Here is a 24671-nt window from a genome sequence, read left to right on the forward strand (position 1 = left end):
CTTGCTCATTATCTTGTGGTTGCGTTTTAAGAGATGCTAACACTGATTTTCAACCTTTTGTGGCAATGCTTAAGTTACAAAATGAAATATTTGCTTCACATTCACGATATATTCGAAATAAAAAATAAAATACAAACAAACAAATGCATTCATCAATAATTTTTTGAAAAGAAAATACATCATTATACTCTGTCCAATTATTATCGAGCAAGTTAAAGAAAAAGCAGATATCATGAAATCTTCGCATTTTTTATTAACATTGATCACAATTAAAATCATAATGGTCTATTGTTTTCTTCGCAACAATAACTTTGAGGTGCTTTTGGAGCACTGATAAATATGACATTATTGCTAAAAAAAAGTGAAAGAAAAATATATCATAACCCATATTAATAAACAAAATGAGTTTGCTGCTTTTGTTTGTCTGGATAGCCTTGTTAATCAGCTTTGAGATTGTTGACAAACATGAAACCAATGGTTTGAAATTTAATGCCTATTCTCCAAATGAACATATTTTGGATCAAGGATTATCATGCGACCGCTCAGACGAAAATCATGGATTCTTTAATTTTCATAGCTTCAATGCAAATGATAATGTGAATAAAGACAAGATCACCGATAAAGATGCTGAAGCACCTATGTTGATGCAAAAACGAAGTGATCATTTTTCAAAAGAAAAAAGAAGAGAATTAAAGGATATGGACAAACATGAATTAAATGAGAGTTGGCAGTTAAAGACAATTGGTGATTCAAAAAGAGTTTTTCGCAATCAAAGATCCACTGTGATGGCGATGGTCAATTTTGGAAATTCGAGTTGTGAAATGAAATATTTGTCCTTTTTCAAAGAAGAGAGAAGATCTCTCATGTTCATCAACGACTTATCCACAGTTCTTGTTCATTGTTGTTCAATCCATCAAAATGGAGCATCAAGTGATTATTCATTCACACTGAATGAAGGACATTTGATTCTGAGCAACACTTCTTATTTGAGTGCTGGATGTGCAGAAATTATTGAACCATTTGTTGGATGCGATAAAATGAGTTCTAAGTTTATGAAAAAAGACTTGAAAATCATTGATTCTGATTTTTCTTCATTTTCCCTTGGGAAATCAACTTCTCTTTTGGCAAGTACAAACATTTGGAAAATATCAGTTTTCAACTGCCATTTTTCGAATATCTCACAAAGTGCAAGAATCCAAAACAATCACTATTCGATGGGCAACTCGAAAAATGATTATTCTTTCACTGGATGTATTGTTGAGAAAGTGGATTCTCCACTTGGTGGAGGATTGGTCGAAGGGATGCATTCAGGATATCAACATTTCTTGGCATCGAATTCGAGTTATTTTCAATGCATTCGGAGAGAAAATGCAGATCCAGTGATTGGAAACAAAACAATGAAAAGACAAGCAATCCCATCAGGTGATGCAACATTTGTGGATTGTGATTTCAATAACCTTTCAACCGAAAATTCATCAAGAGTTAATGGTGGTGCAATATTATTCACATCTTCAGGACTCTTAAATGTGTCACTGTGTGGATTTTATAAGTGCCATTCTTCTTGGTGTGGAGGAGCGATTTCTTCTCAAGGAGATGGAAAGAAATCTGAAATTACATCATCCAGTTTTGAATCTTGTTCAGTAGAAGCTTCTGGTGGTTGTTTATATTTTTATTTTATTTCCTCATTTTCTGTAAAAAACATTAATTGTTCGAATAGTTTAGTAAAACATATGGGTGGAGGAATATTTATTGAGCACAATGTTAATCAAGGGATTGTTGAAAATTGTCACATTTATAGCTGCAGAAAGAACACAACACAATACAACGGTGGTGGCTGTGTTGGATTATATAATCACGGAACTGCTGTGATTTCGGATTGCTCATTTTGTGGTGGATTCAGCGAGAACAATGGAGCAGGAATTAGTTGGGATAACATCCCAGGAGAAAATGATTCACCAACTTTGTTTTGCTTTTTTTCGAATAACACAGCTGTGAATCTGGGCCATGATGTTTATGTTGTTGAGGGATGGACAAGCATTAATGAAACTTCGTTTGTGCATTGCCGTTCAAGCACAAGTGCAAACAGCAATCGAGTGGTCAAAGGAGAAACAGAATACAATAATTGGATTCCAAAGATCTTCTTCAACCCAGTGTTTGTGAACTCAATGGAAGGACTGGATCACATGGCCTGTGGGTTTGTGAGGGCAGGAGATGAATACGGAAGGAGATGCAAAACAATTGAATATGGAATGAGTGTGCTGGATACTGATGGAAGCAGCAATGAAGTGATCATTGAAGTTGGGGATTATGAAGAAAACAGAATTGATGTTGGAAAAATGAAGATATCGTTTGATGGAAAAGATAAAACACAAGTGATTGTTCACAACAGATCACCAAATGGAGAATCGTTGGTGGTCATTGGAACAGGAATGGGAAGTTTCAGAAATATGACATTTGTTTGTGGAGAGAATCCATCGTCTCATCTGATGGAAGTGCTGGCAGAAGAAGGGAAGTTGAATATGCACGAGTGTGTGATCACTTCATTGACAAACGATGAAAACTGTGTATTATCAGCATCGCTAATGATCATCCAGATGGGATCTGTCATTTTTGACTCTGTTGAGATCAGTGGAATATCGTTTTCATCAGTTCCTGCATTCGAGATCAGAGGAGAGCACTCATTATCTTTCCAGATGAAGGGCTGCGAGGTTAATGGGATTTCTCGGATGAGTGGAGATGGGAGTGCGATTTGTGGGAATCTGGTGAATGGGATGAATGTGAATATTTCAGGGGGAATGATGAGGAACTGCGAGTGTGAGGATGGGTGTGGAGGAGGGATGTGGATTCAGCTCAATGAAGGCTCACGGATGGAGATTGGGAATGTCTCAAGTGAAAGTGGTGATGAGAATGTTGATAATGTGACATTCAGCAATTGCAGCTGTGTGGGGAAGGGAAATGGAGTTGGGGGGTTTGGTGGAGCAATTTATCTGGATGTGTGTGATTGGAATTGTGCCTTTTGCATTCATTATGCTTCATTTGAGAATTGCCAAGCAGAGAAAGGGAACAACATATTTGTGAATGCACAGTGCTTGAGAGATGTTGTGAGCAAGGCCACATTTGGCTTTGAGTGTGAGGGCATGACAGACAGCGACTTATTGGGATTTGAGGATGGGTGCCGGGAGGAGTATGCACCACTTCTTCCATTTTTGATGGAGGCTGGGGATGTTGGATTTGTGGGAGGAGAGAAAAGCTTGGACTTCAGCAGATGTGGAATGGAGCAGTATCCGTGCTCATCGATCAACAAAGTGGTTGAGGTGTGGAATGGGGATGAAACAAGAACAATCAGAATCAAAAATGGATTTGTGCTCCGTGAAGAGATTGTGATGGAAAGACATTTTTGGAATGTGACAGGCATTCTTGGAGACACTGCCGTTGATGTTGTTGTGCCTTCTCCTCTGTTTGACTCAGATTGTTTGATTTGTATTTCATCCGGAGCATTGCTGAAAGATATGTGCTTTTCTCTTCCATCATCCCTTTCTCTAGCCTCATCATTCGTCCTTTCCTCTTCAAATGTTTTGAGTGTCAGTGATTGCTCAGTTGAGCCTTCCGCTGGTAACCTGCTGAATGAAATTGAATACTGTATTTTTCATATTGATGGAGGAGAGCTGTTCATGGCAGGCTTTTCGAACAAAGGTCCAATAAATACCTTGTCAAATCCAATTATAAAATGCACTGGAGATGGCATTGCTGAACTTTTGAATTGTGTTCTAACTGGAATAACGAGGAGAACTGGAGGGGGAAGCTGTTTGGAAAGAATATGTGAGGAAAGTGAAAGTGAAAGTGAGAATGGAGATGCTTCTGTTGTTGTTGTTGTTGTTGTTGTTGTTGTTGTTTCTGATTGCACATTCAGTGAATGTTGTATTGAAGAGAAAGATGGATGTGGTGGAGGAATGAAGATTTCAATTGGAAAAGATGAAGAGGTTGTGATAAATGGGTCAACCACATTTGATGGTTGCAAAACAGAGAACGAAGCAGACTCAAATGGAAGAGGAGGAGGGATGATGATATCAGTTGGAAATGAAGGTGGAATAAAGATGAAGGAAGTAAAGTTTGATAGATGTGAAGTGTCATCAGGCAAGAGTGATGAGGTGGGGAGAGGATTGGGAGGAGGGATATTTGTTGAACTTCCAAATCAATTGGGAACATTCATTTTGGAAGGAATGACATTTGAGGGGTGCAATGCCTGGAAAGGGAAGAATGTGTTTGTTTCAGGATGGGATCTGAGTGAGATTGTGAACAAGGATCATTTCAAATGGGAGATGAGTTCAGAGGATTTGAGATCATTGGATGAGTTGTGTGGATGGGAGAGAAAGACAACAGGAGAGGGATATGTGATTCCACTGGTTGTGTATTTGTGGTCAAATTGGAGTGGGAATGGGTATGTTTCTGAGAGAAAGGGAGGAGACTTCAGTGGGTGTGGGTATTCAGAAGCACCATGCTTATCAATCAATCACTTGATATCGCTGAGATATGGAACACTTGGAGGAAGTGAATCACATGTGATAATTGTTGATTTTGTGATTCTTCAAAATTCATTGCGTTTGATTCAGACAGATTCAGACACACCAAAAATATCAATAGAAGGAGAAGAAAATGGAACAGTGCTGAGGGTTGAAGAAGAGAATGAAGGAGAAGTGGAAGAAGCAATGGTTGCCTCAGAAGTGATTCTCTCATTTGTGAATGCTTCATTTGTTCTGCCAAATGTGCTTGTTCATCATCTGGCATTTCTCAAATCGTCGTCAGGAGATGGGGCACTTTCTGTGAGAAGCTGCTCATTTGTGAGTGAGGATGCCTCAAAAGAAACGAATTTCTGTTTGGTGAGAGTGGATGGAGGGAGTGTGGCGATCGAAGACTGTTCTCTGAAAGAATTCCATTTGTTGCAAGGATTTATGGAATTGTCCTCAGATGTGAAAGTGGCAGATGTGATGAATCTGTCGACCAGTTACACGAGTGTTTCTGGAAGAAGTCTGATATCCATCAGTGAATCTGCTCTCTTATCAGAAAGATCATTGAAAGAAGCAACAATGTTGAAAAACAAAGTGAATGGAGATGAAGATGGAATGCTGTCGATGAGTGTTAACAGCTCATCTTTCACAAACATCACATGCAGTGAAAACAGAGCCACAATTGTGAGTGCTGGTTCATTTGAATGTAGAATGAAATGCTTGGTGGAAGGGTGTGTGATGACGAAGTGTCTGAGTGAGTGGAGCGAAGAGGGAGGAGGGATGAAAGTGAGTTTGAAGAGCAGAGGGAGTGAGCTGAGAGTGAGTGGTTGCATGTTTGGGATGTGCTCGTGCTCAGTAGTGAAGGGGAGAGGAGGAGGGTTGATGATAGATGCATCTGGTTTGGATGGAGCACAGACAGACACAGGAGATGCACCACCTTTAGGAATACTGATCGAGAGCACCAGATACACAATGAATGACGCGTATGTGGGGAAGGATGTGTTCATCCGATGCAACCGGATTGAAAAGGAGATCAATGAAAAATTGTTTTCATTGGACTTCAGCCAGGAGTCATTGAAGTCGAACAACTCGATTTGTGGAAGCGATGAAGAGAAAACAGATATTGATCTGATCCCGCTGATCACATTCTATTATGGACAGCAAGTGTTTGTGAATGCGAATGGGAGGGATATCAGACAGTGTGGAGAGCAGACGAATCCGTGCAAAAGCATCAGCTGCAGTGTGGATCACATTCAAAGAGGAGTGGGGAATGTCATTTGGATTGACGAAGAAGGAGATATTGGAGGAGAATGTGTGATTGGAGATTTAAATGTGAAGTCAATGAAGAAGATGAAGGCGACAGTCCATTTCAATGCAACAATTCAAGAGATAGGAAACGAAAGGAGTGTGATTGTGTTTGCGAATGAGTGTGTTGTGGAGCGGTGTGTGTTTGAGTTTGGGGAGTTGTATGAAGCAAATCACAGGTACATAATGAAAGTGAAGAATGGAACAACAATGATGAGAGAATGCGAATGCTTGTCATCCACAACTGAATTGATCATAAGCAGCACAATAATGGCAGTTGAAGGAGGAGAACTGCAGATGGACAAGTGTGCATTCACGAGAATGAAATTATCGGCACCTTTGATAGAATTTTTTGGGGAATCTGAAGCAGTCATATCAGAAACAAGAATAGATAATTTGGAATCAGAGGGAAATGTGATTGAAGTTGGGGACAGAGCAAGAGTGCAGATGAAAATGTTGGATATTCAGAATGTCACTCTCTCAAAAAGTGGAAGCGTGGTGAAAATGAGGAATGCGGTGAAGAGTGTTGCTTTGTCGAATTGTTCATTTGGAAAGTGTTTGAGCTCAAAGGAGAAAGGATCGATTGTGTCCGTGGATAATTGTGTTGATGTGGATTTTGATTCCTGTAGCTTTCTTGGAGGTTTTGAAGAGGAAACAAGAGAAGAATGGGGGGAAAATGGCAGAATGGAAGAGATGTGCAAATGGAATGGGTCAGTTGTGGATGTTCAATCCAGCAATGCTCTGATGAAAGACACAACAATCAGCAACTCGAAGAAAGGAGGGCTTTCATTGTCAGGTGGAAGTGTGGAGATATATGATGGGAGATTTGAGAACAACAACCCGTCGATGGTGAATTATGGATCGGCACGAAGAAACATTCTGTGTGGAGACTCAGGAAGATTGAGGGTTGTGAGCTTGAAGGGAGGGGATGGAGTGTTGCCGAATACATCGTTGTGGATATTGGATGAAGGATGCACACTGGAAGGGATTGCAGGAGAAAGAGAATCACCATTTTTCATCCCGAGGGTGGAGAGTGTGTCATCGGAAAAGTCAGGGGAGGTGGTGGATGTTGTGTTCAGAGGATCGGTTCTCCTTCCATGCAACCTCTCGTTCAAGACCGTTGCAGCAGTTGGGGATGAGGAGGTGGTTGAGAAATATTCGTTTGATGAAAGTGGTTTCATATCAGAAGAAGAGGTGCATGGGTCTGTTCCTGTCAAGACAGTTGAAGGGGTGGCAAGTGAAGCAGAAATGAGTGTGTGTATTCTGTTTGGGAGTGCTGATTCTCCATCAGCCACTGATTCTTTCATTCTGAAGAACAGGAGCGAATCCAAAACAAGTGGAGATGAAAGGATTGCTGAAGGAGGAAAGAAAGAAAGATCGATATGGCCAATAATTGTGATTGTGCTTGTTGTGATTTTGTTGATTGTTCTGATTGTTTCAATTATTGTTACAATAAGATGGAGAAAAGCTAAAAATGAGAACGAAGATCTGAGAGAGATTGTGAATGACAATATCAAAAAGGATCCAAAGCTGATTGAGATGATGACGATGGAGATGTCTCCTGAGGAACAGTGGCGAAGAGCTGAAAGAGAGGCAGAGAAGAAGAATGAAGAAAAGATTAAGAAGAGAATGTATGCGAAAAGCCTTGGACACTCGGAGTCATCTGAGCATCTTCTATCTGAGAGTGGATCAACAGAATATATTCTGGGGAGAGATTCAGACAAGATTCCTGAGTGGATGCTGGAGAAGGTGGATGAGAAGGAGGAGGAAGAAGAAACAAGAAAGAGATCGTCTTCACCTTCCATTTCATCCACTTGTTCAACTGATTCAGATTCCACTTTTGTTCGAGGGGAGGATCTATGTCCAACCACCTCATCGATGTCGAATCTTGTGGATGCCATGGCTTGTTCCTCACCACATGAAAAGCTGATTGTTGACTTGAGGGATTCGCTGTTCATGTTGTTGCATGGAAGGAATGAGAAGAAAGAAATGGCGATTGGGAGTCTTCGGCAAAGAGAGCAGACAGCTGCTCAAATCCTGTTCTGGGTGGCGAATGGAGCTCTCCACTCATTTGACGAGATGGAAAATCCTCTTTCTTCTCTTGCCAACCTCAGTCCTCACATTGTGTTGTTCTCAGAACACATGGTGATTGCGATTGCCACGCACTCCGACTGCTCCTCTGATGATTCTGATTCATCTTCGGTTTTTTCATCAACAGTGGTGACATCTGCCAGTGATGATGATGATGATGAAAGTGACTCTCTGCCCTCATCAGCCTTTGAGGATGAGGAAGACAACCGATATGAGTGTTTGCGGTGGAAGGCGCCCGAGTTGTTGATGAACAGGAAAATGGGGGCAACGAAGGAGTCAGTGGCATTCTCGATTGGAATGATGCTGTGGGAGTGCCTGACGCTGCAGATCCCGTTTGGGGAGTATGAGGCAGAAATGGCGGGGAAGAAGATCAAAGATGGGGAGAGGCCGAAGACGTTGGTGGGCTGTGAGTCGTCTCTTGGGGAGGTTGCGAGCAAAGGGATGGCGCAGAAGGCGGAGGAGAGGCCTGGGCTGGAAGATCTGAAAAGAGAGTTTTTCATGCGATTTCCAGAAGGGGCGATTGTGTTCACGATGTCAGATGCGGTTGATCTTGTGGGAGAATTGAGCAAGAAGTACAGCGCTGATGAGAAGAAAGGGGATGAGTGATGGGAAACAACACACCAGAGAGATTGTGTTTGAAGAAGATGAATGTGAAGAGGATTAAGAAAAGGGCGAGGGAAACATTGGGATAGCACAAGCTTTTCAATCTGACTTGTTGGCTCCTTTCAAATATTTTTCTGGAGCTTGGGCCATGATGAGATGATGATGGCAATGAATGCAAAAAGAACATTTTTTTTAAAAAAACAAACTTTTCATTTCTTTTTATTCTTTTTTATTCTTTTTTATCAGTTATGGAAAGGAAATTAGGGTTTGTTATTCATTTTTTGTGGGGTTGTTCGAATAACATTTGACTCATTGACTCGCTTGTGCTCGTTGTTCTGTTTTTCTTTTTTATTCTTTTCCATTCCTTTTATGTTTTCCTTTTGAAGTTTTATAATTCTTTTTTAAAAAAGATCATTGGCATTTTCTGTTGAAGCAACAATTCATAAATATGTGTGTTTTTTCAGCATTTCACAAATCCATTCCCAAAAAATAAATGAGAAAAATACGAGAGAGAAAGGATGCAGCTGTGATTGACAAACTCACTGCCTTTTCTGGCAAAGTTGCTGATTAATCCTCCCACATGGAAATATGGTTCATGAATGGTGGAAGCATGAAAAAAATGCAACAGGAGTGATGGAGCAACAGCACAAGGAAGATAAAAAAGAAAATGAAGGAAATCACAACTCCCTTGAGTAATCAATGCAAAACACATGGATGAGATATGTAACTGACTTTTTTTCCCTGACTTTCCACAAACACTCTCACTGGAAGCAAAGGACATCTTTGAAAGTCTTCAAACATACTTTAGGTTTTTTTCCAAAGCATTTATTTTCTTGTTTGTGCAGCAGGAAGAGGGATGTTATGTGAGCACCTTGGGATCCAATTTGAACAGATTTCCAATTGGATATAATTATCAATTTATTCCAACAAAATGTTTTGTTTATCTGTGAATTATCAAACAAATAAAATTGGATGTCAAGGTGCTCACATAACTTCTCTCTTTCTGCTGCACAAACCAGGAAATAAATGCTTTGATAAAAAATCAAAAGTCTGTTTGAAGGCTTTCAAAGATGTCCTTTGCTCCCAGCGAGAGTGTTTGTGGAAAGTCAGGGAAAAAAAGTCAGTTACATATCTCATCCATGTGTTTTGCATTGATTACTCAAGGGAGTTGTGATTTCCTTCATTTTCTTTTTTATCTTCCTTGTGCTGTTGCTCCATCACTCCTGTTGCATTTTTTTCATGCTTCCACCATTCATGAACCATATTTCCATGTGGGAGGATTAATCAGCAACTTTGCCAGAAAAGGCAGTGAGTTTGTCAATCACAGCTGCATCCTTTCTCTCTCGTATTTTTCTCATTTATTTTTTGGGAATGGATTTGTGAAATGCTGAAAAAACACACATATTTATGAATTGTTGCTTCAACAGAAAATGCCAATGATCTTTTTTAAAAAAGAATTATAAAACTTCAAAAGGAAAACATAAAAGGAATGGAAAAGAATAAAAAAGAAAAACAGAACAACGAGCACAAGCGAGTCAATGAGTCAAATGTTATTCGAACAACCCCACAAAAAATGAATAACAAACCCTAATTTCCTTTCCATAACTGATAAAAAAGAATAAAAAAGAATAAAAAGAAATGAAAAGTTTGTTTTTTTAAAAAAAATGTTCTTTTTGCATTCATTGCCATCATCATCTCATCATGGCCCAAGCTCCAGAAAAATATTTGAAAGGAGCCAACAAGTCAGATTGAAAAGCTTGTGCTATCCCAATGTTTCCCTCGCCCTTTTCTTAATCCTCTTCACATTCATCTTCTTCAAACACAATCTCTCTGGTGTGTTGTTTCCCATCACTCATCCCCTTTCTTCTCATCAGCGCTGTACTTCTTGCTCAATTCTCCCACAAGATCAACCGCATCTGACATCGTGAACACAATCGCCCCTTCTGGAAATCGCATGAAAAACTCTCTTTTCAGATCTTCCAGCCCAGGCCTCTCCTCCGCCTTCTGCGCCATCCCTTTGCTCGCAACCTCCCCAAGAGACGACTCACAGCCCACCAACGTCTTCGGCCTCTCCCCATCTTTGATCTTCTTCCCCGCCATTTCTGCCTCATACTCCCCAAACGGGATCTGCAGCGTCAGGCACTCCCACAGCATCATTCCAATCGAGAATGCCACTGACTCCTTCGTTGCCCCCATTTTCCTGTTCATCAACAACTCGGGCGCCTTCCACCGCAAACACTCATATCGGTTGTCTTCCTCATCCTCAAAGGCTGATGAGGGCAGAGAGTCACTTTCATCATCATCATCATCACTGGCAGATGTCACCACTGTTGATGAAAAAACCGAAGATGAATCAGAATCATCAGAGGAGCAGTCGGAGTGCGTGGCAATCGCAATCACCATGTGTTCTGAGAACAACACAATGTGAGGACTGAGGTTGGCAAGAGAAGAAAGAGGATTTTCCATCTCGTCAAATGAGTGGAGAGCTCCATTCGCCACCCAGAACAGGATTTGAGCAGCTGTCTGCTCTCTTTGCCGAAGACTCCCAATCGCCATTTCTTTCTTCTCATTCCTTCCATGCAACAACATGAACAGCGAATCCCTCAAGTCAACAATCAGCTTTTCATGTGGTGAGGAACAAGCCATGGCATCCACAAGATTCGACATCGATGAGGTGGTTGGACATAGATCCTCCCCTCGAACAAAAGTGGAATCTGAATCAGTTGAACAAGTGGATGAAATGGAAGGTGAAGACGATCTCTTTCTTGTTTCTTCTTCCTCCTCCTTCTCATCCACCTTCTCCAGCATCCACTCAGGAATCTTGTCTGAATCTCTCCCCAGAATATATTCTGTTGATCCACTCTCAGATAGAAGATGCTCAGATGACTCCGAGTGTCCAAGGCTTTTCGCATACATTCTCTTCTTAATCTTTTCTTCATTCTTCTTCTCTGCCTCTCTTTCAGCTCTTCGCCACTGTTCCTCAGGAGACATCTCCATCGTCATCATCTCAATCAGCTTTGGATCCTTTTTGATATTGTCATTCACAATCTCTCTCAGATCTTCGTTCTCATTTTTAGCTTTTCTCCATCTTATTGTAACAATAATTGAAACAATCAGAACAATCAACAAAATCACAACAAGCACAATCACAATTATTGGCCATATCGATCTTTCTTTCTTTCCTCCTTCAGCAATCCTTTCATCTCCACTTGTTTTGGATTCGCTCCTGTTCTTCAGAATGAAAGAATCAGTGGCTGATGGAGAATCAGCACTCCCAAACAGAATACACACACTCATTTCTGCTTCACTTGCCACCCCTTCAACTGTCTTGACAGGAACAGACCCATGCACCTCTTCTTCTGATATGAAACCACTTTCATCAAACGAATATTTCTCAACCACCTCCTCATCCCCAACTGCTGCAACGGTCTTGAACGAGAGGTTGCATGGAAGGAGAACCGATCCTCTGAACACAACATCCACCACCTCCCCTGACTTTTCCGATGACACACTCTCCACCCTCGGGATGAAAAATGGTGATTCTCTTTCTCCTGCAATCCCTTCCAGTGTGCATCCTTCATCCAATATCCACAACGATGTATTCGGCAACACTCCATCCCCTCCCTTCAAGCTCACAACCCTCAATCTTCCTGAGTCTCCACACAGAATGTTTCTTCGTGCCGATCCATAATTCACCATCGACGGGTTGTTGTTCTCAAATCTCCCATCATATATCTCCACACTTCCACCTGACAATGAAAGCCCTCCTTTCTTCGAGTTGCTGATTGTTGTGTCTTTCATCAGAGCATTGCTGGATTGAACATCCACAACTGACCCATTCCATCTGCACATCTCTTTGAATTCATTTCTGTTCTCGTTTTCATTTTCATCTTCAAATTCTCCATCAAACAGACACAGACTCATCGAAAAATCCTTTGAATCAAGCAATTTCATAACACTCCCTTTTTCAGATAATGAAACACAATTCGTGCAAGTGCAGTTTGAAAGAACAATTTGAGCAGAGGATGAAGAAACAGAGAGAATAGAAGCTCCTTCCGAATTCCTTGAACAGTTGTTGAATGAGGAGCTTCCAACAGAAACAGACCCTGAAGTCTTTTCGTTCATTGAAAAGACACAACCCTCAGATAGACTCACTCCATCTGCAGAAACTCCATTGAATACAACTTCTTTGCAGTCAGTAATATCAAACACATTTATCGTTGATTCCATATGTTCCAGTTTCACATTTGTCAATGATATCTCTTTGCCACTGAACAGAAATGAAGGCTTTTTGAACGAGAGGAATAACACTGAGCAGTTGTCAACATGAAGAATTCCATTTTCGATGTTCAGCAATGTTGAATTGAGAATAACAAATTGAATTCCTTTTGACTCCCCAGCCGAAGAGAAATCAATAGATGAAAGAGACAACTGGCCACTTGCTTCATGGATGATTGAACTTCCAGAATATGAAAATGACTGGCCAAAATCGAATTTCAATTTTTCAATCCGAACAGTCTCTGAGGTTGTGATCAGATTTCCCTCATTGATATTAATTGTTGAGTTCAGATGGACCAGAGCAGCTGAGGAAGATTGCAATGAGCGGATGATCAAATCCATTGCTTCGCATTCCCCAACAATAACTGTCTCCTTCGAGATCAACAGCTGCGAATACGATGAAGGAATGATGTGTTGCACTCCAACATCCAGTGATTGGCAAGGCATGCTGAACTCTCCACATTGCTTGCTATTTTTGTGATTTTCAGAAACAGAAGATACAAAGATCGTCTCGCTCAGATATTTCACGACTCTCAGCAGAAGATCTTCTTCTCCTTCAAACGAGTCTGTTGTGCAACCCCACACCGCAAGATCTTTCACAAACGGCGCTCTGAAATCCAGCAAGAATTGTTCATCAACTATTTGCTTTTCGATTGAGTGACATCTCACATACACATCTCTTCCCTTCGATGCAGTGTTGTCTTTGAAGGTGATATTTGAGAGAACAAACTTCAGAGGATGTTCAGTCACCGAGGCGCATTCAAGAAACAGCCACCCACCTCTTCCTGCAGTCGAGCAGAAACACCCAGAAATCGTGCAAAATGAGCAATCAAACTTTCCTTCCTCATTCAACACATTAAACATCGCCCCTCCCTTTCCACACCTCGTTCCGCCACACTTCTTCATCGCTGTGTTTCGAATCTCTATTTTCAATGGCTCAACATCATTCTCATTTCGAATGATGGGAATATTATCTGTTGTGTTCTGGGCAACTTCTTCAAACACGCTCCACCCAATAACAACATCATGCTCAATTTCATTATTTTCTCTTCTTGAACTCTTTGATATGCTCAATCCGCTTGATCCATCCAGCTCAATATTCTTCATCGTCAGATTTCTGATGTTCAATATCGTTGTTGACAACACAGAAATTACATCTTTTGAAAAGCTGAGTGATTGCATTGAAACAATGTCCAATTGAACTGTTCCTCCATCTGCCTTGATCAGCCCGTAATTCATTGTTTCTTCTCTGCTTTCTTCATTTTTGGTGAATGAGCAGTCTTTCAGAGTCAACAGTCCTTCACTTGATCCAACATGGATCAGAACATTCACTCCTCTTGAAAATGAAGATGGAATAACAAAGCGAATCAGTTCGAGATTTGTGATGCCTTGAGTCTTCATTGCTGCTTCCTCTGCTCCTTCAACTGAAGAGAGACATTCCAACGAGCACATGCTGCTCTCATCCGATTTCACTGATATTCCACTCACATCAACACTTTTTTGGAGAACTCCTTTTCCAATGATGTTAATATTCTTTTCATTTCTTCCTTGGATTTTGGACAGAGAATAATCGATTGATTGGCAAGGATAATCAGAAAGCCCACAGACACACACATCGCAACCTTCCCCTCCAATAAATATCTCTGAGCCAAATGTTCTCCAGAAATACACCAATGGAATAGCATTTGTCGTGTCATCTCCATCAAAGCCTCTCATTGAATTCAATGAAATATCTGCCAGATTCTCAGAAACAAATGGAAGAGAGGCATTTGTGATGCTCTTTGTCAAGTTGAATGATTCAACAAAAAGATCATTTCCATATATCGCAATATTTGGCTTATCAAAATCAAAAACAGGAGATGAGATCACTAATGTAGAATAGTCATCAATCAGCTTCAGAGCCATTCCTCCCCCAAACCCAATCTTCCCTTCTCCAGCTGGTGCTGTGCATCCTGTGAATGTGCATGAAATAATATTCAATTGAATGTTTCCTTTCAACTGAGCATTGACTGCGCCTCCTCTGCTTCCTTCAGCCAGCACAGAGCATTCATCAAATTCACATTCTTCAATATTTATTTGTGTATTTGTATCTTCATCATGGCTGTTGTCAATGCTCACGCAGCCTCCACTTCCATCAGTTCTTTCAATTTCTGTGAAACGGCAGTTCGTCATGTTAAGCCATTTGGTGCTCATTAACTCAGCCTTTGTTCCACTTCCAGACAACGAGATCAATGGGCTTGTGCTCAAATCAATCGATAAAGCAGAGAATTTGTCGATTGTCAAAATTCCTGATTCAACAATCAAGAATACAAATGTCAATTCTAATGATGGATTTTGAAGGGAAAGAGAACAATGAGACAAAGTCAGATGTGAAGAAGAAGAAACAAAAGTGGAGTGTGAAGAGAGAGAAGAAGGAAGAGAGAAGATGAGTTTTGACAAGACTGTTTCAACACTTGCTGTTATCATAGATGAATTGGATGTTGAATTTGCATCAGAGACTATCCAACCACTCTCATCATCATTTCCTCGGATTTCATGTTTCTGTCCCGCAAAGGCCAATTCATCACTCATCGCAATCATTCCATTCACGGTGACTTTCTTTGTTCCTGTCAACCGTGTGAGGGAGTGCTTCATTGTCAGGCAAGGGAATTGGACTATTCCACAATGTGAGTGATCGGATGCCTCCGAATCACTCACATATATTTCTTCTGGGGTGGGAAGAAGATAGATGCACAGAGGGATGACAACGCTCGTGTTTCCATTGTCATATCCTTGCACTTTGTCAAAAGAATCCAAAGAGACAGTGACGCATGTGATTTTTTGTGACTTTGAAGTCACTTCCAGATTTGGTGAAATGGCAAAAATATCATTCCCCCACTTGGCTGTGTTTGTGCCAAAGGAGGAAGAAATCAGGAAATCTGGATTGTCGTTCATCAATCGAAGAAGAATTCCTCCCCCAAGACCATTGGATGTTGAGCAATAGCATCCATCAAAAGATCCGCCTTTCACTTTCACTTCATTTCCATTCCCAACACATAGCATCATTGATCCTCCATTTTCTGATGTTCTGCTTCCACACCCCAAAAATGAGCAAGAGTCCAGATCGATGTTTGCCTTGTCATTCGAAAACGACATCACAGCTGCTCCACTGTTTGTTCTCTCAATCCCATCAAAGGTGCATTCAGAAAGAGTCAATGAAATCTCATTTGTTGAAGAAAGCGAAATCAACGAAGTTGAAGAGATAGTCTGTGCCCAGTTCACATTATTCATCTGAAAGATACCATTCTGAACATTTATCAGTTCTGTGGTGAATACTGTTTGTGCGGAGTGTCCGCTTCCAGCAGATATGTTTAGCGCACTTATCCTCAGCTCTCCTGCTCCAGTAATCTCAAACAGCCTTGACCCACGATTATTTGAATGATCCGAGTCATGCACAAAAATAAGGTCACTGACAATCAAGGTTCCTGTCGAGACAGAAAAAAGAGATAAATCTGATTCTTCAAATTCTGTCTGGATTGCTGTGCTCATATCACTTTGGCCATATATTGTGTAAGTGTTGGAACTGCAGTCCACACTCTTGGACTCTTTGATTGTTCCTGTGAGTATCTCGATGTCAGTCACATGGTTAGGAATAAGTTGAGACAAACAATGGCTGATGGTGTTGCATGGATAGCTTTTATCCAATCCACAAGTATATGTGTCTTTGGCATTAGGTTCTGTATGCACCGAGGAGACAAATCTGATTCTTCCCGCATCATTTCGAAGCCATTCGCTTTTGTCCACAATTTTTGAATAATCCAAGCTAACTCTGTTTTCAGTTTCCCTGGTCGAGAAGCAGGTGGAATCAATATTATTTGTTGCAGATCCTTGAAGAACAATGTCATGTCCTCCTTTCTCACATGTGTTATTGTGGAAAAAGCAATAGAAAAATAATATTCCATCATTGTTTGTATTTATATGTTGGCTTATGGCGCCTCCTCCGCTCAAAGAATAACAATTGCAGAAATGACAATTTGAAATAACAACTTTATCCGTTGGATTGAAATGCATAATTGCTCCTCCCTCGCCATCGCCTGTTCCATTTGATTGGCAGTGATCAAAAAATGAATTAATTACACATTTTTTCTGTCTTTGAGTTTTTGTTTCACGAATATCAACTGCACCACCATCGTCACCAGAAGAGCAGTTGTTGAACAAGCAATCATCGACAATTGGTTGGACGCAAATGCTTTCAATCAGTATCCCTCCACCTTCATAATCTGAATTTTTTGCTGCACATGTACATTGAACAAACGTTGTATGGGTCACAATGCACTCTGCAATTTTCAATGCATATATTCCTCCCCCTTTTGTCGAGGAAGCATTGCATCTCGTGAAAGAACAATTCTCAACAGCCAGAATTGCAGTTGAATTATCATGAACATAAAGAGCTCCTCCTTGGGGTGCTGTGCAGTCAACCCATTCGCACAACGAAAACGATTGGCCTTCTGTTGTGTCCATTCGTTGTTTTCTTTCAAGATCATTCATTTCTCTCTTCCCAAAGTTTGTTGTTGTGTTTTTGCAGATAAACTCTTGTGAAGAATAGGATCCACTCGAGATCCCTCCTTCAAAGGCATTCACACACGAATAAATGAGGCAGTTCTCCATTAAACTCAGAAAACATGAATGCTCCGCAAAATGACCGCTATTCGTGTTATATTTCACAGACATGTTCCTGAAGGCACAATTAATAATCTGTTCACTTTGGCTCTTTCCAGACAATAGAAAATAGTCTGATGATGAGACAACCAGATCAGCAATGATGAAATTTCTCAAAATGATAGAATTCTTGTGATCAGATGAAAATATGAGACTTCCAGAATAAATATTCATTTGAGGAATCACACTCATGTTTACCATGTTGATTGATCCGCTTTGAAGATGAAAAGGAGAATCTGACTTTTGGTGGGAAATACAGGAGTCCATCATCAGAGTTGAGTATTCTGTTATAAGCACACATGGCGAGGAAGAATGTTCAAGTGCCACATTTTTCAGTCCAACTGAAGAATTGTAGAATCCAAAAAATGCATTTATCACTATTGAAATTCCTGACTGCTGTCTTTCTGCTCCAGATAATACACTTCGTTCACACAAATTATAATCATTGTTATTTGTGGGATAATGCTCATCTTGTTCAATGATTCGATCCGGATCAATGATGAAATTGTGATTATCACGATTTCTGCCAAAATCTTCATATCTTGATGAAGGAACTCCAATGAACCTTTGACATTTGAACACGGCCACAAGAAGCAAGTGTGCAAATAAAAACATGTGCAAGCTCATCCCCAGAAATTTATTCAGGTTTCGCTGAAAAAGAAAAAAATATGTGTTTCATATTTGATCAAAGTGCAAAATTAAAACATCAAATTCAGACCATGAAGAAAGAAAGAATGAGAAATACCTGTCGTTTGAATTGAAACGTTTGCCTTTTCACAAAATTAATTCAATTCAATGTTCTATCTATTTTCCATCGCATCCATCTTTATCTTCGAATCCAATGCTGTTTCTTTTTTCATTTATTATTCCTTGTGTTCTGTCTAAATCAAGCTTCTTTTCAGTTGATGGCGGTCATTTCATCTGTATGGCTGTCTTTTCGTCAAAACTTCTGAACAGAAAAGAACAGAACAAAAGAAGATTTTGACGAATCCATCGGTTGAGTGGCATTCACAAAATATTCCCTTCAAAAAAAGAATGAAGATTCTTCAACGCTGCTCAGAAGAAAGAATCGATTTCAGCAGATCACTTTCGTTGTTGTCAAATATTCCGTTCAAATGGGAGATGACATTTCCTGTTTTTTTCCACACAAAGCTGAATGTGAAGCAGAAAGGAAGAACGCGGAAATGGAGAGCGGAGATAGACAGCGAAGGTCTGATGCAATGATGCGCTCACCCCCAGATTGTTGAGGATATTCTCTCCATTTTCACTTTTTCTGAAAACAGACAATTTGAGATCAATCAAAGAACAAAGGAGAAAGGACAAAAAAGACATTCTGCCATTCAACATGAAAAAACACACCATTCATTTGAAACGAGTCATCATCATCACTTTGGCCAGTTTTCTCAAGTTCTCTGAATCTATTTGCCTGTTCTGAAATTCTTGTTGAGAAAAAACAGAAATTTCAATGACTTATTATCTTGAAAAAGAAATGGAACAGAAAGACTGAACATAGGATTTTCAAACTCGAAGGTTCATTTCAAAAGAATTGATTTCATTGAGACATATTGAGCAGCAGAGATACAAGTTTGGAACAAGAAAATCGCAAATGCAAGCCTTTGAAATTGGCTGATGTGTTCTTGTTGATTGTTCGTGTATTGCGCGATAAATATACAGTTTGTGAAGTCACTGGGCTTTTGAAGATAATTGAACAATCGAAAGAAGCTTCTGATTTGCAGTTTCTTCGCTTTGAAAAATTTATTCAAATGAATTTTTTTGTTGGGGAAGAAGAAAAATACGAAGATGCAAATTCCGGCAAATGTTCAGTGTCTTTCCCCTGCTTCAAATAGCCAATTCGCAATAGAGCGAATATCCGAACGCAAGGAGCAGGTTTGCTCCTCAATAATGAGTATTGGTCACGATTTATGGGCGGTTTAAGATCTAACTTCGCCAATACTCAAATTCAAAGTAGACCCAAATTGTCCGCAACAAAAAGAAGCAACAGCCTGTGACAAAAAATACAGAGACGGCGATGGAAAGGAATTAGATCTATTTTTGAAACAAAAAAGAATGAAAAATTATCATCGAAGAATTTGCATGGATCAAAGTGCGAAATACATCATTCGAAACAAAGACTGCGTACAGCTGATAAAACAGAAAGGAAAGCCGTGCATTATAATTATTGTAAATATTTCCGCGTTATACTGCGAGTCAATTTCAGAAATTAAAACCACGAAAAATAGTGAAACATTTTGATAGAATAAAGATATGATAATTTTTCGACTTCAAAATAGAATAAAACTACACATTATTTTGCTTATTTATTAGGAGTAAGAACTGCCTATTGAAGCGAGATATAGTTAAATAATGAAATCGCAAGATGTTGCAAGAATTTAAAAAGATAGATCCACAAATTGCAGAGAGATTATTTTGGAGGAAGAACTTTCTATCAATGTGGAGATAATTAATTGAAATAATTAATACAAAATAGAAGAGATATATTCAAACAATGCTGTGATATACAAATGAAAACAAAACCAACGACAAACTGCAGAATATTGTGTGAATTAATTAGGAAGAAGATTCGCTCATATCCACGAAATAATATATAATAACAGAAGCCACGATATTTCATCAGATACTTAAACAAAACGAAGATATGAATGATAATTGACTTTTAAAAGAATGAAACAACAAATATCGTAAGAATTTATTAGGAACAAGATCCGCGAAGTGTATCAAGATACAGTTAAATTTTAAATATAAATAAAAATAATAAATCGCTTGATGTTACTAGAATTAATGAGAATAAATGCACACATTGCAGCGAGATTACCATTGAGGAAAGATTAAATTACAATAAAGAGATAATTACATATAATACTGCTGCGAATTTGCTTAAGATAGTTACATAACAATAATTATTCGATAATTCGCGATATTGAGAAAGCCATATACGTATTTGTTTTATTGCTAGATGATATCACAAGAATAGTGATAAAAGACGCGCAATGATAAGATATATATATATATATATATAATATATATATATATATATATATATAATATATATATATATATATATAAGAAAGCCGCGCTATGCCGCGAGACAGAGAGAGAAGAGAGAGCCGCGCTTTGCCGCGAGACAGAGAGAGAAGAGAGAGCCGCGCTATGCCGCGAGACAGAGAGAGAAGAGAGAGCCGCGCTTTGCCGCGAGACAGAGAGAGAAGAGAGAGCCGCGCTTCGCCGCGAGACAGAGAGAGAAGAGAGAGCCGCGTTTTGCCGCGAGATCATGATTTGTTTTATAGATTGAAAAGCCGCGCCTTGTCGCAAGATCATGATTTTATTAAATGAAAGAAGAATTGAGAAGTGAAGCGAGAGAGGGATAAATAGAGAATTTACGAAATATCAAAAGAAGATTATTCAGGAAACGAGATACACAATTACGCGAGATACTGATAAATACAGTGACGAAATATTTATATTTATATAATATAAGAATATTTGTAATAATCGATACATATATTACAGCGATATTTTAATTAATGGATAATTTCATTACAGTTACAAGATAATTATTTGAAATGAAGCTGTGCCTATTCGAGAGAGAGTTACAAAGAATCAAACCGAGTTCGATCTCAAGATCATGAGATAAGAGAGAGAATAGGAAGACGTGCTTTACCACGAGACTAAGAGACGAGAGAGTAACCGCGTTCAATACCGAGACTTTGAGAAGAGATAGAGCAGTGAACGGCGTTTCGCAGCAAAATGACGATAGAGATAGAAAGCTCAGTAAACCGATTGACTTTTGCTAAGGAAATATAGACAAGTTGTGTTACGACACAATATTAAACTGAAAGAGAGAAATATCATAAATTAAGAATTGGAAATGTTACGTTTCATTATAAGAGAAATTATCACATAAGGGAAACCGCTAAATATTACTGGACTGAGAGAAAAGAGAAATTTGTGGATTGTCGCGAGATAATAGTGGAGCAACAAAAAACTGATGATCGAAAAAGTTAATATGAAGAGAGAACCGAGTTTGCTGTGAGAAAAGGAGAGAAAGAAATTGAGAGAAATGGCGATTTGATAATACTATAAGAAACAGTACATAATTACGAGATATGTGCAGACACTGTAACCGCGAAACTTTTTGAGAAGACTGAAGAAGTGAAATCCGCAGAGAATCGCGAGGAGAATATTGAGCATGAGATCGCGGTAGACCGCGAGAGGAGGATACATAAGGAAGCCGCATAGTGCAGCGTAATGAAAATTGAAGAAGATTCTGCATTTCTCAGCTAAAAATGCTGATAGACGCACTCAGCCGGACTTAGATAAAACTGGACTATGCACCGAAAGCGTAAAAAGTGGCAGAGATATTTCAAACAATCGCACCGAGAAGACTATATGTTGATAATCGCACACCAGATTGATCAGGTGCCCTGCCAAACTATTTGTAAACTACACTCTCTGAGAAGGAAGAGAAAGAGAGAATAGTCTAGAAATGAGATCGTACCAGTCCGTTATTGAGAAACATTGGATTGACCTCTAAAGAGATGAGAAAAGAAGGCTAGAAGATACCTTCATGAGAGGTCAGAAGTATTAGACTGGAGAGGAGAATATCTTAGGAAGGACATCTTTCAAACATGGGGAGAATAAGTTGGAGTGAAGGATATATCAGCAGCAGGGGATTCGTAGAGAGCGCTGCAATAATTAAAACTATTATTTGATAGAGAAAGAATCGATAAAACAGACCCCCTCATAGAAAAGATGCTAAGTGAATTATGGCAGAGTTCACTGAAACACTTTCGAATACTAACCTATCAAGTGGAGTGATTCATCAGACAGAACAGAAAGTTCTGGATTCTATTAACCTCTTCAGAAAGACTAAGGTTGACGTGAAAGACATAGAGATATTTCTTAAAACCTATGTGGGGGAGAAACCAAGAAGAGGCAATCGATACAAATCGATGTGGGACTTGACAATCATCACGAAATGGGCAGAAGCCACTCACGATATGAAAGACCCACAGACCCTCCAAAGGAGAGCTCTCATCCTGACTATGATCTTTGGAGCTGTAAGGCCAGCAGAGCTGGAAGGATGAGAAGAGAGACTACGATATTCAAAGAGGATTTAGTCCAGACACAAGTGCGAACGAAAACATCAGGGGGAGAGACTGTAAAGGTTATTATTAATAAGCATCCAAATCCACGCATCGATGCGGTGGTAGCGCTCCAACGTTGGATGGGTTATACGAAGACAACCTTTAGAGACGAACATGTGTGGTTCGATATAGAAGAGGGCTGGATTGTTAATTTGCAGAAAATCAAAGAGGAATTAGTCACTATCCTGAAAGAGAATGGAATATCCGACACATTCACCGTGTACACGATAAGATAATCTGTGATTACACACTTTGCAAGACAACAAGATGCAGATTGGAAAGCAATCAATGCATATGCGAGATGCACGCCAGGTTCAAGAGTGGCCCAGGAATATTACACAGTTTTTCAAGTTCAAGATATGGAATTAATCCTGGAAACAATCGGTAACCAGGACCCCTAACGGGAGAAGAAGGAAGGTCGGAGAAGGACAGAAAAAGGAAGGAAATGAAAATCGAGAAAGGAAAATTAGAGATGAAAGATTTCACCAAAAATATACTAGAAGCTGGGAGAAAAGAAGATATGAATGAAGGAAAGAAGTTAAAGAAAGGAGACTCGTTGCTTAGAGAAGAGAGAAAGCTAAGAGAAATAACTTGGTTACAGAACGCCTCATCCCGACCACCCTAACGTTGGAGAACACCCCTCATAGTTCCCAGCAGCGTTTGCGAGCTGACTGGATGCAAATACACTGCCTCACAGAGAAAGAAGAGCACAGACCGGATGAAGAGTGGTGTGAAAAGTCTTGGTTCGATGTTAAAGAATTCAAGTGAAACGAATACCCGATCGAGAACACCCCGAAAGCATTCCAAGAAAGGGAGGGAGAAGAGACAAGGGTAGCACCTTCATCCGCAGTCCCTCTGTTCATCCGCCGCACGACAAGGTGCTAGGCCGGAGGGTTTAAGATCAGAGGAGAGAAGAGAACGAGGGATTTCAAAACTCATTATTGAGGAGCAAACCTGCTCCTTGCGTTCGGATATTCGCTCTATTGCGAATTGATAGAACGCAGTGAGCAGGATTTGCTCCGAAATAATACTGACGCGGATGGAGAGACTCAGAGCGGCTGGGTGCGTAAGAGAGAAACATATTTGGAGGAATATGACGAGAAAAAGGGCGAGATATTAAAGGATAGAGGAAAAGATCAACCGCCCGAAGATATTAATGTGCACCTAGGATCTTTTTTGAGAAACATGGAAACAAATAAAAAGTTCAAGCATGATCCTACTCCTTTACAAGATTATTATTGTTTTTACAGAGAAGAATTGAATATTTAATATGCAGTGTGTGATGATTGGGGTTGCTCTGCTGATGCAGCAGAAGAGTGGGAGGCAGAGCATAATACACGCAGTTTTCTTTTCCACGCCTTGCGAAAGCGAGAGTGGTTTTTCTTTCTGCTCCGTTTTTAATTTTCGCCTCACCGGATCCCTGCACAGCCTGCAGGAGGGAGCTCCGAGGGGTATGCCCCCTGCCCTCTGGTCTTCGAGACCATGGCAAAAGGCGAAGTCGGCGGTGAAGTGATGCGGACAATTCAAAATACACTTATTTTTGTCTAAATGTTTTTGTCTATATTTTCATCTCGCCCTTTTTCCCACGTCATTTTGGGAGGGCGAAGTTTTCACTTAAACCGCCCATAAATCGTGAACAATACTCATTATTTCGGAGCAAATCCTGCTCACTGCGTTCTATCAAAAAAAAATTTTTTTTTTAAAAGATAATTAGAAGATATCATCAAATAAAGCATTGAAACTTCTTCAAAAGCCAATAAAGGAGGTGACACTGAAACCGCGGAAGAGGATCGAAAATTCAAATCTTCCAAAGTCGGATGTGAAGTTCAAACAATAGAGACAGCCAAGAAAGCTTTTTGAATGTCTTTTTGTAGCAAGTGTCTTTACGGAGCAAGATGGAATATATTTGGTGCAATTCTCGTTTTGTTGTTTTCGAAACATGGGCTGAAACAGAAGCTGTAGATCTTCATCTTTCTAGCTTCTGAAGCTCCACCACGAAAGGTTGGGCTTCGCTTTCAAAAAAGTC

At 39.9% G+C, this 24671-nt stretch overlaps 3 protein-coding genes across 3 annotated transcripts; 2 read left to right on the forward strand and 1 right to left on the reverse strand.

Moving 5' to 3' along the window:
• Positions 1–1730: 1730 nt before the first annotated feature.
• On the forward strand, positions 1731–8998 carry MONOS_4682fu16655 (uncharacterized protein; the record flags this gene model as incomplete). The annotated part of the gene is made up of 1 exon (XM_067874775.1): positions 1731–8998. The coding sequence occupies one exon, from the start codon at positions 1731–1733 to the stop codon at positions 8505–8507; it is 6777 nt and encodes a 2258-aa protein (XP_067727232.1). The 3' UTR covers positions 8508–8998.
• Positions 8999–12444: 3446 nt separating this feature from the next.
• Positions 12445–17492, reverse strand: MONOS_10772 (uncharacterized protein; the record flags this gene model as incomplete). Its single annotated transcript, XM_067863250.1, has 2 exons — positions 12445–12466; positions 12610–17492. 2 exons carry the CDS (start codon positions 17490–17492, stop codon positions 12445–12447), a joined length of 4905 nt encoding a protein of 1634 aa, XP_067727233.1.
• Positions 17493–22476: 4984 nt separating this feature from the next.
• On the forward strand, positions 22477–22881 carry MONOS_10773 (uncharacterized protein; the record flags this gene model as incomplete). The annotated part of the gene is made up of 1 exon (XM_067863251.1): positions 22477–22881. The coding sequence occupies one exon, from the start codon at positions 22477–22479 to the stop codon at positions 22879–22881; it is 405 nt and encodes a 134-aa protein (XP_067727234.1).
• Between the last annotated feature and the right edge of the window lie 1790 nt (positions 22882–24671).

Source organism: Monocercomonoides exilis (assembly GCF_001643675.1).
Source record: "Monocercomonoides exilis strain PA203 chromosome Unknown scaffold23-1346700, whole genome shotgun sequence".
Taxonomy (NCBI): domain Eukaryota; phylum Preaxostyla; order Oxymonadida; family Polymastigidae; genus Monocercomonoides; species Monocercomonoides exilis.